This window comes from Amblyomma mixtum, chromosome 3 (assembly GCF_055824585.1).
Source record: "Amblyomma mixtum isolate Tamu chromosome 3, ASM5582458v1, whole genome shotgun sequence".
Lineage (NCBI taxonomy): Eukaryota > Metazoa > Arthropoda > Arachnida > Ixodida > Ixodidae > Amblyomma > Amblyomma mixtum.
In genome coordinates, this window is record NC_143014.1 from 45,713,439 (window position 1) to 45,730,038 (window position 16,600).

At 46.8% G+C, this 16,600-nt stretch overlaps 1 protein-coding gene across 2 annotated transcripts in view; it reads right to left on the reverse strand.

Moving 5' to 3' along the window:
* The window catches only part of LOC149350013 (ADP-ribosylhydrolase ARH3-like), a 101,333-nt gene that overhangs the window by 72,325 nt on the left and 12,408 nt on the right, over window positions 1–16,600 (reverse strand). Inside the window, exon 1 of one of the 2 annotated variants that reach the window (XM_089579017.1) lies at window positions 83–116. The exons of the other annotated variant lie outside the window; for it this stretch is intronic. Coding sequence (XP_089435143.1) covers window positions 83–101 — 19 coding nt within the window. The 5' untranslated portion in view covers window positions 102–116. Of the gene's footprint in view, window positions 1–82; window positions 117–16,600 lie in introns of those variants that run through there. 2 annotated transcript variants of the gene reach the window in all.

Genomic DNA, 16,600 nt, shown 5'->3' on the forward strand with positions numbered 1-16,600 from the left:
GTAAGCGCCGCCTTTCAAGGTTCAACTCTCGAGTATTCCATCGCCGCGACAGTGACGCACGTCTGCAATCACTATGCCTCACCTTCCGTGCAAGTAGCCATTGTCTCCTCCCTAGGCCTCGTGGACGATAGGAGGTGGCGACAAGAAACACGTGAACTCGACCCTGCCAAACCCTGTAACGCTGGCATTCCGCGACAAGCGTTTATCTACGAGAGAAACGGGCTTATCGCGCAGTCGCTGGCGACACGTTAAGCTATGCGCACTTTTCCGCCTTTGTGATGGATACCGTTATCTCTTGGCCAGAGTACGTGCACATCTCCGGCATGAATGAAGCGCGATATCTGCCATGATCCGCTGATGCGAAGCGATTCATGGCTAAGAGAAGTACCCTCAATTCCGGGAACGCGCGCCAAAAGAGCACGAAGTTAGTAGCTCGCATGCAGAGATAACACGTCTATAAGTCAGCGAGGGAGAAATCTAACGGCACGAGGTGATCGGGACACGCGCCGCGATTATAAACTTGACGCATACGAACTGTGGTCAAATGTACGTTCTCACCTGTACTGTTTATCAGAACCGGGAGTAAACTGTCGGTTCTCGCACTAAACTTTCGCACCTTACCCCCCACGATTACAGTACCGTACCGTTCAGCGCGCGTAGAATACACAACACCAATCCAACAATACTACAAGGGTAAAAGCGCAGCGCAAAAAAGATAAGAACTCAATGTGTGTGTCTGTCTTTCGAAGTCTTCGTCTTTTCTGCGCTACGCTTTTAACACTGTAATATAAACCAACAAGCCCAAGCGTCTACCATTCCACAATATTAGGCCGCAACAAGGGGAGAGTGCGGTTTCTCACCAGACCAAGTAGTGCGCTTTGTCGCGTGATCAGGCCATAGAAATGTTCGATACATGCTGATATGAACGAAACCAACAATTACTGAAACCAAGGAAAGCAAAGGGGAGTGTTTTATTTTCTTAGTTATGGTGCTGATCAGAGAGGGAAATTAGATGCGTAATCATTTTCGATCGAAGATTAAAGAAAGTGAAACAAAAGACAATGACATGCCGCCGGTGGGATCCGAACTCACGACGTTGCATATTTTTGCATATGAGAAGCACGAGCTCCAGAGGGAGTGGGAATGCACGTACTCACTGTCTATTTTTCTCCTCATTGCCTGTTTTTCTCAGTACCTAAACAAAAATGACAGTCGTTCACATGACATGACACTGTCTATAACTGACACGGTGCATATCTGACCCCGCCTTTGTCTTCACTGTGGTGATAAAGACCAATCCATGGACTGGCGCTTTCGGAAGTATAGCATTGCGTGTAGTTCAATCAAGAGCACATGAAGCGACCAATGCAAATATGCATTTAGTGATAATTATAGGTGCAGGAAAAATAAAAGGATATGCCGACAACACCGCAACACCTTGCAAGGCCTGTGTAGACCACAAAACGTAAAAAAATACATAAGGGTCCCGGAGCGCTCGGATGGAAGAAGTTTGTCGGTGATGGAAAATTTTGGAAAGAAATTGGCGTCCTATGGGCACCTTAATTCGCCTTTTCAGTACCCCAGTGGCACTCACTTTTCTTCGTTAGATTATTAATAGTTTATTTTATGGAGGTTTAACGTCCCAAAGTGACTCAGGCTACGAGGGACGCCGTAGTGGAGGTCTCCGGAATAATTTCGACCACCTGGGGATCTTTAACGTCCACTGAAATCGCAGAGCACACGGGCGCCTTTTGCGTTTCGCCTCCATCGAAACGCGGCCACCACGGTTGGGTTCGAACCTTGGTACTCCGGTTCAGTAGCTGAGCGCCTTAACCACTGAGTCCTCTTAACTTAGCCACTGCCCTGGGAGTCCTCAAACACCTCCTGACACAGTGGCGCAGCGGTTAAGCGATGCGCCACTGCCCTGCGTTGGCAGGTGCTGCCACCGGTGGGCCTTGTGCGGCCCAGGTTGCTCTTCCCGAGGGACCAATCGTTAATTTAACTGCCACCTGCCACGGTGGACAGTTTGCTCACTATCAAGTGTTCAGCTTGTGATGACGCCTCAAGGTCACGTGACCTATGTGGCTCACCTGCCTCCTAGGTTGCTCTCTGGGCTCCACCTGCCAGAGTCATGCTCGTGATTTTTCGCTCACAACGCCGACACCGGATTTTGTGCGTAACGAGGCCCTGTCGCGTTAATAAGGGGAAAGCAGGGCGGTTAACTGGAATCACGTCCGTTTACTTACCGTACAAGTGGGAAAGGGGAAAGGGAAAACAACGGTGAAAGATAGTGCGGAGAAAATGAATAGCGCGCACTAAAAAGGTGCTTCCACACAGGCTATAGGCAATCCTTCAGACCTGTTGCCCTAGAGAATTGCAGCAGAGGTCGCATTGCTTTCTGTGCCATTGGCCAATAACGCCAAGGTCTCAGGATCTCCGCCACGGAGGATGGTCGTGTATCTAACTCACTTATAAGCTGACTAGAAACCCTGACGAGCGACATTAGAGGCACAACTTGCAAGCTGCTTCCTGTCTGCATGATGGAACAAATGGCAGCAGTACGGGGAGCATGTGCGGTGAGCCTGTGTGGATATGATCTGTGCTGTATGCCGCGATGGCCGGAGTGGAATTATACATGCTGTCGTAAGGACTTCTACCTCGTCACTCGGGTATGTGGGGCTTCTTAACACCCCGAAGCTGCACGTCGGGTGAGGAATGCCGCACGTAGTTGAAGGCTCCGGTTTAATAACGTCGCACAGCACACGGGCGTATTTTTGCATTTCGCCTCCACTGAAATGCCGCCGCCGTGGCCGGGATGCCCATATCCCTCGGCACTTGCCACCACATGGTGGCACTCGTTAAAGCTTTAACAATGGAAGCTGTTATATGGCGAGCTGCCGTGAAGGAAGCGGCACCCAGCGATTGTACGCCTAGGCCGCAGGAGCTTAAAAGCGAGGAGTATATTATAAGAGTGGTAGCATTTGCTTTTGAAAAGGAAAGGAAGGAACGCTTGCCATCTGATACGTGAATTAAACACAAGACAGGTTTTACGAATTTCGGAAACGCTGCCTCGGTCTATTTTGACTATTTTAGAAGAGCGAGGTGGCGGGCTAGTTGGTTCTTTTGCATAATGAGGGAACAGCGCAAAAGACGATACACAAGGAACAAAACATTGCGTGTCTTTCAATGTTTCGTTGGTTGTGTCTCGTCCCTTGCGCTGTTCCCTCGCCAAGCTATTTTGACTAGTCCCATCAAGTGCTGGAGCAAACGTGCCATTTGGAAAAGGACAGGGTAAATTGGAGAGACATGGGAGAGCCCCCTGCAGTGAGCATTGTCAGGCTGTTGATGATGATGATGAGGTTGTTGATGCATTCCAAGAGAAGGCAATCGTAGTAGAGGACGGCAGAACGTTAGGCGGGCGGATGAGATCAGGAAGTTCGAGGGGATAAGCTGGGCGCAGCGGACGCAGGACCAGGTTAATTGGAGGGATATGGGAGAGACGTATGCCCTGCAGTGAGCGTCGTCAGGCTGACGATGATGATGAGGAGGTTGCCTAATACACCCATGTTACGTTGGAGTTTTCAACGGCAGTTTTGTTCAGTGACAGTTAATTTGATCGGAACGCTCTGCGTCGAGAGCGTACATATGCTTCTGCGTAACGATTATGGGACCGTATAGGCGGGTGCAAGTCACATTAGCGATGCCTGTGCGTCTTTATGGACGATTTTCCAAGCCCGTCCTGCCAGACACTGGGCAATAATTGCTCATATATGAGCTCGAGAGACGTTATCAGTTACCTGTTTCTCGTTACATGCGATAAAAGTTCTGACCGTATAATGTGCTATCATCCCCAAGACTCATGACCTTCGTATGTGCGTCCATGGGGTTGTCTTACGCCAAACTTTATTTCATCTACAGGGCATGCCCAGTCTCCTCGTCGGTATTATGGACCGCTACTTCTACTGGGGAGTGATGAGTTGCGGGTTCGCACGCTCTATGCGTGATACGTGCCACGCCTTAAATCTTGTTACTAACATTCAACTCGTAAAAGTAAAGTACAAGGCCTCATCTCTGCGCAACTCGGTTCAGCTCACATGGGGCACACGTCGTGTGAACAGGTACACATGTGTGGACGCTTGCACATCTCTGAGAATTAAAGGGCAAAAACGGGAGTTTTACGAACCTTTTGATCTGACAGTCACATCGCATTTCTTACAGCCGTCTCTCTCCAGCAGAATAAAAAAAAAACAATACCGAGTGGAACCAGTTTAAAACAGCTAAAACACGAAACCGAAAACAAAGCTCAGTCCATGGCCAGGGACGGTGCTTCGCGTAATGCAGCGATGACATCACAAACATTACTAGAAAAAGGCCCGTGTACTGTGCGATGTCAGTGCACGTTAAAGAACCCCAGGTGGTCGAACTTTCCGGAGCCCTCCACTACGGCGTCTCTCGTAGCCTTAGTCGCTTTGGGACGATAAACCCCATAAACCAAACCAAACCAAACCATTACTAGAAAAACACTCCTGCACTCTTGAATGGCTGGAGCAGGGACTGAAAACGATGCATCCTTTCAAAAAAACGCCTGAGACAACCTAATACAAGTCCTAAAGTTTTGTTAGTCAGACGGGGAGCTAATATTAACGTGCGGGGAGTGTTTGTAACATAGAAAATTCAGTGTTGCCTGTAAAAGTCATCTGGACTGAATACGCGGAAAAGGCAATCTTTAAAGTCGATCGAAGCTGTAATTAAATGTCGCATGCTATCAAATTTGATAGAGAACGAGGAAGAAACCTAGAGTATAAGTTTCATTAGAATATGGTGACTTCAAAAGCATCCCCCCCCCCCCCCCCCACCCCGTAGCTCAACCACGGCACCCACAGTGCCAATGTGCACGCACGCACGCACCCACAACACCTCGAATTGCACCGACGTATTGCGCACAGCATGAAAATGACGGTTTCACCAACCCCCTCTTCCCTTCTCACCCTCCCGGGCGGTATATTTATAGATTAACATTAAAGTATTTTTATAGATTAACATTAACGTATTTTTAAAGATTAACTTTCCATCGAGATGTCAGAGTGCATGTCATAGCTTAGGTTTTTAAATTAGGCTTTTATGCGGTAGCATTAAAGATTCCTTGCAGTGAAAACCCGGCCACCGCCGTCACAAGTCTGGCAGGTGGCCACATCTGTCCCTACCAACCGTCTTTGTCTCCCCCCGTGTCCTCTCTCTCCCTCTCCACATGTAGGGGAGATAAAGTGACTAAGAAACAAGCAGGAGAGATTGATGAAATAAGCGATCAGAGTAAGAATATAATCAGAAATGGAATAAGAGAGCAAAATGCTAGCGCATTTCCTTGGAGCAAGACCAAGTGATCGCCCCCAATTTTTGTTTTTGTTTTTTACACCGCGCAAGTGGTCCGAAAACTTGGGTTAAAATTCAAAAGCTTCGCTGCTTCCGCTGAATTAGTTGCGCAGAACTCGAAGGTTGCGCAATCAGCGGCGCTGGCAGAAACTACCAAAAAAAGGAACTGGCGGCTATTTTGCGAGCTATCGCGGCAAAAGGTGACAGAGAAACACTGTGGACTCCGTCAGACCCGCCCGCCGGTCGAAGACCGACATGGCAGCATGTTGCAGCACATTTACAAATATACGCATAAAGGGGACAGAAGCGAGATACGCCTCACATTGTGATGAGAACTGCACTTTGGCCGAGATGCACCGCACGCAGTTCAATGAACACGATAACGGATAAGCTTAACGAGTGCATCGGTACTGGCAGTCTTGATGCCACAGGTAGCATAAGAAGGTTCTCGCACAACTGGCCGCCCTCACCGTTCGATCGCGTTCCACGTGACACTGGGGGTAATACAGGACGTTGTATGTCCACCGATATAGAGGAAGGTGACGCTGGCGAACACGCTCATGGTTCGCCAGCGCAATATGGGTTCGCCATATATTTCAGTGCCGCGCGCGACATACGGAGGTCGTGGGTTCGGATCCCACTCACGGCATGTGGTGGTTTTTCTTGTATTTTGTAGTTAATTATGCTTCACGCGTAACATCATTACATCATCAATTTTCCACTGATCAACACCAAAAAATTTAAATGATAATTCCCCTACATTTGCCTTGGCTTCGGTGATTTGGCTTCAAACTGTCATAAAGAGCCCTCATTTCATTCATTCATTCATTCATTCATTCATTCATTAATTCATTCATTCATTCATTCATTCATTCATTCATTCATTCATTCATTCATTCATTCATTCATTTTATTTGTTCTTCACAACATGACGTACGCATTCTGAAAGGGGCCAAGAAGAAAAGCCGTTCCTTTATGGCTTGAAAAAAATCTTGGACCCCCTGGCATTGATGGCAACGAAGCAACACAATCCAGAAACAAATGTACATAACAAAATGTACAGAAATATACAGAAACAAACAAAATTATAACTTGACATTTTTATGAATGATATGGCTACAAGCTCATGTCACAGTCGGGGAATAAAGACAGTTATAATGAAACAGTGGCGAAATATCTCTACAAGGGATTTTGTTTATGAAATGCGTGGTGTGTATTAGGGACATGCAAATTAATAAAACAACGCCTTCAGGTTCCGGAAATTTAGTTCTAAAATATCTGTTCCTGCTTTAATATGTTCATTTAGTAATCGAGGCAGGTTATTCCTAAGACTCTGAAACCCATAGTTCGTACGACATTTTGACACTTTCCAACGGTATGTTGTCCTCGTATTATAGGCCGCGTTGCCTATTAATTCTAGGTTCGATATGTCCAAAAACAGCCTTTGATTTTCCTTGGTGCTGAGTTTATATTCACTTAGGAGTTTACAACGATACATTTTAGTTACTGGAATAACCTTAAGATTTCTAAAGATAAGTTTACTTGAGTAAAACATAGGCAAGTTATTAATGATCCGTAGAACCTTTTTTTGCATCCTTAAAAGACTACTGGGTGGCGCTGATGAACGTGGGTGGCGCTGATGAACACTCTCAAAGTTAGGTTACTTGTAAACATAAATACCCCCGAAAGCAGAAGATTTGACAGCCGTCGCCGTAGCTCAGAGGTAGAGCACCGGACGCGTAATTCGGAGGTCGTGGGTTCGGATCCCACCGGCGGCAGTGGTTGTTTTTTCTTCTGCTTTTCTAATAAATTCGCTTTAAGCGATAACATATTAAGCAATATTCTAAATTGATCAACACCACAAAATAAATAAATTAATTAAAAAAAATCCCCTGTGCCCCTTGGTTTCTGTGGCTGTTGGTTTCTTTCATATTTATAACGAGCCCCTCATTCCCCTTCCCTTGTTTGCTTAATTGCTTAGCGAGGGCCTCGGTTCTCGCAGCCTTGACGCCATAGGAAGTATAAGAGTGTTCTCACGCAGCTTCCACCCTCTCCGTTCGATGACGTTCTACGTCACACCTGCGGTAACTCAGGACGTTCTACGTCCGCCGCTTAGGAACGTGGGTGGCGCTGATGAACACTCTCAAAGTTAGGTTACTTGTAAACATAAATACCCCCGAAAGCAGAAGATTTGACAGCCGTCGCCGTAGCTCAGAGGTAGAGCACCGGACGCGTAATTCGGAGGTCGTGGGTTCGGATCCCACCGGCGGCAGTGGTTGTTTTTTCTTCTGCTTTTCTAATAAACTCGCTTTAAGCGATAACATATTAAGCAATATTCTAAATTGATCAACACCACAAAATAAATAAATTAATTAAAAAAAATCCCCTGTGCCCCTTGGTTTCTGTGGCTGTTGGTTTCTTTCATATTTATAACGAGCCCCTCATTCCCCTTCCCTTGTTTGCTTAATTACTGAGGTTTTTGTCGGTCGTTGTGCCCCAGACTAAATGAGAATAGTTCATGGGAGCAAAATAAGGCATAATAAATGGCTAGTTTTGCAGACATTGGAAAGACATAACGATTTCGATTGAGTATACCTGTTATGGAACATAATTTCTGCAAGATATGGTTTATGTGGTCATCCCATTGCAACTTCTTGGAAAAGAAAACGCCCAATACCTTTATAATTTCAACCACCTCAATCCTTGTGCCTCTAAATAGAAGATTGTAATCGGTAGATAGCGGCTTACCCTTGGGGTGAAAAATTACTGCTTTTGTTTTTTTTTTTGTATTAATATTGAGTTCATTACTGTCTGTCCAAGCTTCCAACTTTTTAAGGCCATGTTTCATTTAACGAACGCGTCAGCACAAGAGGATGAAGGCACAAATATACTAGTGTCGTCTGCATATATAACAAACTTCAGGTCAGATGATATACATACTGTGTAATGTATAAATTAAAGGGTAAGGGACCAAGAATACTTCCTTGGGGTACGCCTGCGACTATTTCTTTCTGATTAGATATTAAATGGCTTACTTGGACAAATTGTTTTCTGTGAGAGAGATAACTAATTAACATATTAAGTGCATGCCCTCGGATACCGTAGTGATGTAACTTATCAAAAAGAATGGAGTGATTAATGTTGTCAAAAGCCTGCGTAAAGTCAACAAAAATCCCCAGAACGTAGTTCTTATACTCAAAGTTTTGCAAAATGTATTCTTTTTGATCAGGAAGTGCCAGTTCTGTAGACCGATGTTTTTGGAAGCCATACTGCTATTTTGTGATTATATCATATTTGTGGCAGAAACGTGAAAGTTGTTTGAATAGGATTTTTTCCAGATCTTTAGAAAACACAGGCAGTATTGATATGGGGCGGTAGTTCGAAACATCTCGGTTATTACCTTTTTTTTTGTATAGCGGAATCACTCGAGCCACTTGCATTTTTGTTGGATAAGCTGCAGTTGAAAGGCAAAGATTATATATGTAGGTTAGTATGGGATTTATAACATCAAGGACATATTTCACTGGACTAATTTACACATCGTCAGCGTAATTTGCACATTTCCGTGCTCTTGTCTGCTCAGAGCTGGAGATTGTTTCACACTGGTCCAAAAATAATGTGAAGTCTGCTGATTGTGAGTGCGCGTTACAGAACACGAGAGCCGACAGCACATGCTCACTAAAAGAAGGAATCCCATTTTCTTTTTTTTCCCGCCCGACGACAACTTTTTCTTTAAAAAACAAAACAAAACATGTGCTGATTACCAGCAACTAACGGCCGCCATGTTGTGCGCAAAGTACCTTCCCTTAGAGGGAATGCTGAGCTCACTGTAAACATGTAGGTACATAACAGAAGCATGAAACCCATGCACAACGAAAAATCCCCGATACCAGATCTTTACTGTGTTCATGCAAAGAGTTTAAGTATCGGACTATTGTATGAAAGCTTTATTCTTTAACGCGTGGCACACAAAGAAACCAATAAAAAGAACAGAGTTCACTGAGCGAACGAATCCATGGAAGCTGACAGGCAGCGAAACGAAACAGGGAACAGAACCGTGGTGCTGTGTTTGTATAGCACAGGAAATTAACTGACCGTCTTTTTTTTTTCACTGTTTAGATAAATGAGAATCGACAACAAGTCACTGGTGTGGACCGCAACCACGACCTTAGTGTGTCGCATGCGGTGCTTTATTGACCTTACAACGCTAACCATCGACCTTCAGGTCTACTCCCTTGAAATATGACTTTTTCTCAGAGCTTCAAAGAAAATGCATCCAATCAAAACAGTCCGTTCAGTCAGCAGCGCTTTATGTGCGACGCTTGCTACAACCCTTCGCCATAGTGTGCCTAACCCGACATGTGCCTAACGCACAATGCACATAACGTCACAGTGCGTCTAACGGGACAAAAAAGCAGCCCCTATCTTAACGCTACAGCATTAAAGGTGTCGTTCACCAGAAAATCCAGTGTCGGCGCCGGCGTTGTGAGCGAAAGATCACGGGCATGACTCTGGCAGGTGGTCCCCAGAGAGAACCCTTATTAGGCAGGTGGGCCACCTGGGTGACCTTGCGGCGCCATCACAACCTGCCCATGGTGGCAGTTAAATTATTGATTGGTCTCTCGGGAAGATCAACCTGGGCTTCACAAGCCCCATCAGTGGGAGCACCTGCCATCGCAGGGGAATGGCGCATGGCTTTACCGCAGCACCACTGTGCCAGGAGAGGTATGAGGACTCGCAGGGATCGATCAATACAGAGCATGACCTTCTGCACATATGGGAATCAACCCATTACGCTGTCGCGTCGCACCCTTAAAGGGAAACTGCATAGGTATTAGAAATCAACGAGCTTAAGAGGGTCGAATGTGCGAAACTTGCAGGTAAAGCATGCGAAGTCTTTTTGGGCTAGCATTTGAAATAGTGACGTAATCGCCGATTAAAATCGCGACACCCATCAAGCTTCTCTGCAGCGCACAGTGCCTAGTGGGGGGCGCATGATGACGTCATCGAAGGTATCGGTACATTGCCAACTCATAAACGCCCACTTTGAAGGAAAAAAAAACAAAGCGCCACCGAAGGGAAATCCTGCCGCCAGCGTTGTTTGCCAGCGTCGAATGAGGCACGGCAGGCTGTGGCTGACGGCAGCGGTAATTTGAAATCATACCTTCCGTGACGTCACACTGAACTTCCCCGCGCTCCTCTGTTGCATTAAGAAGAAGCACGAAATTCAATCGTCGATTACGTTACTATTTTAAATGCTAGTGCAATAACACTTTTCATGCTTTACCTACAGCCTATATAGATTTGAATCCTCGAATATAGTGAAATTCTCAAAAAGTGGTGCAGTTGCCCATTTCAGCCGAGCTTAAGTGCCTCTCCAATTTTTTCTTCCTTTCTGCTGCTTTAGAACATTTTGTTCCTTTTTTTACAATTAAAAGAAAGCAATGGTGTTTTGCAGCATGAGTCGAAAAATCCCTGACAGCGTCGAGGCAGTCGGCACAGACGAGAGCGAAGGTTCAGCAAAGGGCGAAGCATTGATCTCAACGACACGCGACCTAAGCTTACTCAGTCAAATTCAGGCCATTGTCATTCCGATAACATGCCACTGTCGGTGTTACTCGCCGCTAATTATACAGTGGCGGCTTTAAAAGATTAGCAGAAGAACCGACCGAGGCCGGCGCAGCAGAAAGAAGAAAAAAAATGCTACTGGCTGCAGGCGATGACTTCCTGCAGAAGCTGCGCCAAGACTGAAGAGTGGGGAAGACCTGGAACTCTCATTTTCGTGATCCACATTGCAGTGAGTTGCGATTGTCAGTCCGGTAATCAGTCACTTGTGCTAATCTATTTTACTAGTCAATGTGTGCGGGATCTGAGTAGTAAAGCCCAAAGAATAAGCGTGCTAGTAGTAAGAAAAAACCTTGTTACTCTTGCACATTCCGGCACAGCATGCGTAGACCTTCTAGGGAGGCGCCACGGTCTCTGACTCGGAACCTTCGTGGCACTCTTTGATTATAGTTTTCAGTGCGTTGTTCAGGAAAGAATTTCACAAGGCGACAAGGACTGGAAGAACTTCCCTGTAAGGATTTGAAAGAGCAATCATAGGAACGGCAGCTAAAGTTTGCACAAACGCTCAAGTCTTTCTGTCGCTGTACACTGCCGCAGTTAAAAAAGCTATTCTATTAGTACTAGCGACAAAAGCTCTGTGAGTACGAATATTAAACTGACTGTAAGCAAAGAGCGAAATGAAACCAAACATCTTGCGGGAGCTCTGTCAGCAAGCCTTCTTCCAGCAGTACATTTTCCATTTAAGCCAGAAGTTTTCAACGGTGTATGCGCAAAGTAAAAAAAAAACTGCAAACACACCCGTAAAACGCCACGTGCACGTGTTTCCGCTTATTGCCCACAGAAACTCGTGGATCGAATACCGAAGACATCTTCTTCCCCTTAATCAATTTCATTTCATTTCAGGCACATCCTGATAACAGGGATGACCTGTCCTCCTACCGATACGTGGCCGACGACACGGTCAGCCAGAGTACGGACAATATGAATGCGACTAAGAGAAGAAAAGGGTACAATCGTTCCATCACCTGAAAGCGTACTTTGAAAGCACTTCCACCGCTGCAAGCCAATATCTATATTTGGGACGCCAAGGAATCGTCGATCACACACTTTGCAGCGTCGGCTGCAAGATAAACATATCTCTGAGTGCGCACTATTGCTCCCCTGTTGTCGGCAGATGTATACATCCAATAACCTTGGCACGTGACTGGGTTCAGCAATTCACCTTTCCCGAGCCGGTGTATGCGTCAATCTATGCATTTAAAGATTAAAAAAAGCAGGCTAGACAACATATGCTGCGCTGTCAGATTTTTATTCCTATCGCCTTCCAGTGATTCAGAGCTGCTTCAAAGGTCGAAAGCCTGCATGGTCGATCATTATGCACTATTCTCCGCTTATAATCCGCGCGTGTTCCGGAAAACGCGAAAATGTATTCCAACTCAGCTTGTCCGACTTTCTTGAAGACTGCAATTACCAGTTGTTTTCGAGCGTAAGTGTTGCAAGTTTTTTCATACTTTCGTCTGGTTTGTTATGAGGCCGTGTTTTGTAAGTTTTCTTTTTCCTGCCCTTCCTTTCCCCCCCTCATAATTGGCAGCGGCAGCCTCTCATTTCACAGCTCACAGCTGCCAAGCAACGTAGTTCTTATCAAAGATGTAGTCGTGCCATCTAGTCGCTTCGAGAAAACTAGCATGCAGCGCCAACGGAAACACAGACGAGCTTCAGAAGAGGGATAATACGGGCTGGCTAGTACATGTTGACGGAAAAGAAATAACAGCGTTTTTCGAAGACGCGACACAGGACGAGACAGACAGCTGTGATGTTTCCGATGTTTCAGGTGCTGATCTACAGTGCATTTTTTTTTTCTGCATTCCCAAGAAAGCCCCGATACCAATAGGACCACGAGAGCCCCTGCTTTTAACCTCCGATGAAATGCGATTATTATGCTGTAAGTCCCATTCACGAGGAAAATCCTGACGCCGCTTCAGTGTTGAAGGGACTGTTTACAGACAGAGAGGAGTACAAAAATTGGTAGAGGTTTAACGCAGTCAAACCGAGTAGGCGTGCGAAAGCAGGTGCTCGTTGGGGGTACTTAAACTCCGCCTTAAGGGTATGACGTGATATCTTTAGTGGCTAGTGCCCACGTATGAAGAATTGGCCGTTCTCTACTGTAAATTAGTAATAAAAGTCAAGCCTGAGCCAACAATGGCGCCACGCTGTGTTCAAACTGCGTTGCTGTGCTGGCAGACGGGCTACGCTCTTGGATAGTGTATATGTGGTACATTTTATGAATAGCATCCAATGCAATACAAACGGTCATTTTCGCAGGAAGAAAAGCCTCAGGCTCCGCAAATTTTTTTTCTTTTGCAAGTGGTCATCGTTTCTTGGGCGGTGTAACCCTGTTTTCCATCACCTCTAAAAATGCTTTCAAAAGGCAGACCACCACGTTGACAAAGGCCAGCGCGGCTATTGGCAGAAATCATCAGTCTCATTTGATTGATTGTTTTCTAAAACTACCTGAGTGGTTTAAACTACAGATTTAGGAAAACTTTCACATCTCAGCTCATGTCGCGCTCATTCTCGCCAAACCGGAAGGCGCTCGTGGCGTCGATAATGTTAGTGTTCATAGACGCCGAGTACTAGACAGAGCGACAATTTCATGTCGAAAAATTACACTTTAAAATCTTCTGCCACGCTGCGCAGCCCCACAGCCGGGTATAAATTTGTTTGGTCAAGTAGCTTTCAATTCGTGCAAAAATAAATGGTCGATAAAAATCAGTAGACTGTCCGCTTAACAACTCCACCCTGCACCGTCCAATCGCCACTATCTTCTGGCGCCTCTAGCGGCTTCAGTGCGAAGCAGACGTGGCGTATTTGGCTGCTCTGAGTACGTGAGGCTAATGTTGATGTCGTGCAAGGTTTGGAGCCAGTTCCGTTACTGGTAGGCGTGAATAACTCGGGCTTACTGTGGTTGTCAGATGCAATCGCAATGTTTCCTTGTGGACGCACTTGCATTGCGCTCAAGGAAACTTTCGCACGAAATAAACAATGTATGTTTCTAATTCGGGCACAATAAAATAAATTGCCAAATCTGCGGATATCTTTTACAGCATGTCAAAAAGTTTCGATATCACAAATAGCATTACAGCATTGTATCCACGTGGTGCATGCGGCATATAGTTTTCTCTTTCACACACACGCACGCACGCGCACGCGCACGCATAGACGCACACATACACACATATACACACGCCGCCGCGGTGGCTGAGTGGTTATGGCGCTCGGCTGCTGACCCGAAAGACGCGGGTTCGATACGGGCCGCGGCGGCCGAATTTCGATGGAGGCGAAATTCTAGAGGCCCGTCTACTGTGCGATGTCAGTGCATTTGGAGAGCCCCAGGTGGTCGAACCTACCGGAGCCCTCCACTACGGCGTCCCTCATAGTCTGAGTAGTTTTGGGACATTAAACCCTCACGAACACACACGCAAACACACACGATGTGGGCGCCAAATTAATGCGGTGTATTCCAATATAAAAAAAAAAATGTTTTGGAGCCTACGGCGAAAGAAGATTGCCCTCATACAGCCAAATGCATATTCTCGGCCAAACAGTGACCACTAAAAATACGAAGTTCGCACTATATTTATCTTTCCTTTGATTTAAAATACTATCCGTTCTATTCAGCACCAAGGTAGAAACATTCTCATGGTGGATAAACGATCGCCAGGATCACTTTCCCTCCAGGTAACTGCGTGAAAATCACTACGGTAGCGGTTTGGGCACCATGGTGGCGAAAAATAGTAAGGACAGTAAGGCCTCCACAGCGTAGGAGGTCCAAGACCCATGCCGTCTTGTTCGCTGTGTAAGCCTAACTGTATAAAACTTCGTGGTCCATGGCTCTTTGATAGCTGGAAAGATGTACGAAATGATTGACACCGTAGTTTATTAAGTAGAGCACGTACGCGGCATGCGGTGGTTGAACGCTTGGTCTTAGACAGTGATGTATTACTTTTGTACAATCGGTATTATTAACGAACGTTACTCCGCCGCTGCAAGGTAAACACAAGGACTTCTCAGTGCTTTCCATGATTTCATCCACTGCTGACTTTTCTTTCGCTCACTTAGTGAAAGAGTGCTTCACTTTCACCACTTCTCACCGCCTTCATCGGATATATAAAATTTTGCCAAGAAACAATAAGAAATCGATAAAATGAAGTAAACGTGCCCCGTGAAAGGTTCACTTGATGCAAAGTTGCCCATAGAGTAAAATTATTTGCGCGAAACGAAGGAAGGAAAACGTACGGGAAGAGAAAGTAGACAGGTTTTGCGAAAAACTCAAATACAATTCCCGGGCCATGCGCAATACCATTATGTGCGCAACGCCGGCTCCCCTATCTCAGAAGATGAGGGGGCCGAAGAGTGTTGCGAAAAGGACCACGAAAACAAAGTGTTTTGGAAAGAGACTGCATTCTTCACCGAATTCAATGAGACCGTGAAAGACGATGACAGAGAGGCTCGTTTCCGCCTCAGTGTAAGTAATCAGAACGAATGCAAACAGCTAAGGTCAAGTACGGCAAAAACTGCTTATTGACCAAAGTGCTCGCCCGCTCCGCTAAGCAGAAAGGGCCCGAAAATGCTCGTCTGCGCACCTGCTAGCCACTGCACAGAATTTATGGTCCACGTATAACTGCCCGAATGAGGGGCAAAAGAGAAAGTCAAACGAGACCAAGTCCGTCGGAAACTGCGGGCAGGACAGGCGGTTGCCTTGAAACAGCGCCAGTTGCTATACGGTCTTGGCTTTCCTCGGCTGGAAGGGCCGACGACAGACTCGCGACAACACTCTTATACACTGTGTCCCGAGAATAGCGCGAGCGTCGCTAAGCGCTCAAGCGCGTCGTCGTCGGCGCTGCACACACGCAGTGTCCGGTGCACGCAAAAGCAAGCGCGGGGAGAGCGTCTGCGCGCAAAGCTGCCGCTGCTTTGCGCCTCGCAGCGCGCGCGCGCCGCGAGCTTGGCGGCCGCCCAGCTGGACTCGCAAGGCCGTGGGCTGGGCGAAGCCCTTTCAGTAGGGGCCGCTCTGTGTATACAGGTGCGCGTGGGTTGGTGCAAATAACTGCGGCGTTAAGGCTCGGCAGGACACTAAAGGAAGTGTGAGGCGGACCGAGCAGGGATGCAGAAGTTCCAAAGCACCGCGCTCTCTGCGAACGATGAAGAATAAACAACAAAGCAGAAAACGAGCGCCGCTACGATTACGCTTCTCACTAACGCGATGGACAGACGCAGCTGTATTGTGCGTCTTTGTGGTGCCCCCACTTTCGGCGATGCGACCCAAGAGGATTGGGCCTCGGGGTTTGTATGCAGGAGGACCTCTTGCCTCCGTACACGCTTCGCGTGTGCCTCGGCGGCTAGAATGAAAGGATCTTGACGCCTGCGCCCGAGCCAGGTTTCTGTTGCGTCCACCCACCAGCGTGGGAGTACAGTGTTGTGCGGAGCGCGCCAACCCATCTGCCTCGCTGGTCAACAAGCCTCATGATTGCATCCAGGGCGAACCCGGAGAAGCAAGTAGAGCCCCGTCGTCCGGGAGCGGCCGATGATTCACGAGCCGGGGCACTTTTTCCGGGCTCCTCTTCTTTTCTAGGCATGCTCGCGGTGACGTCACAACACGGGGATC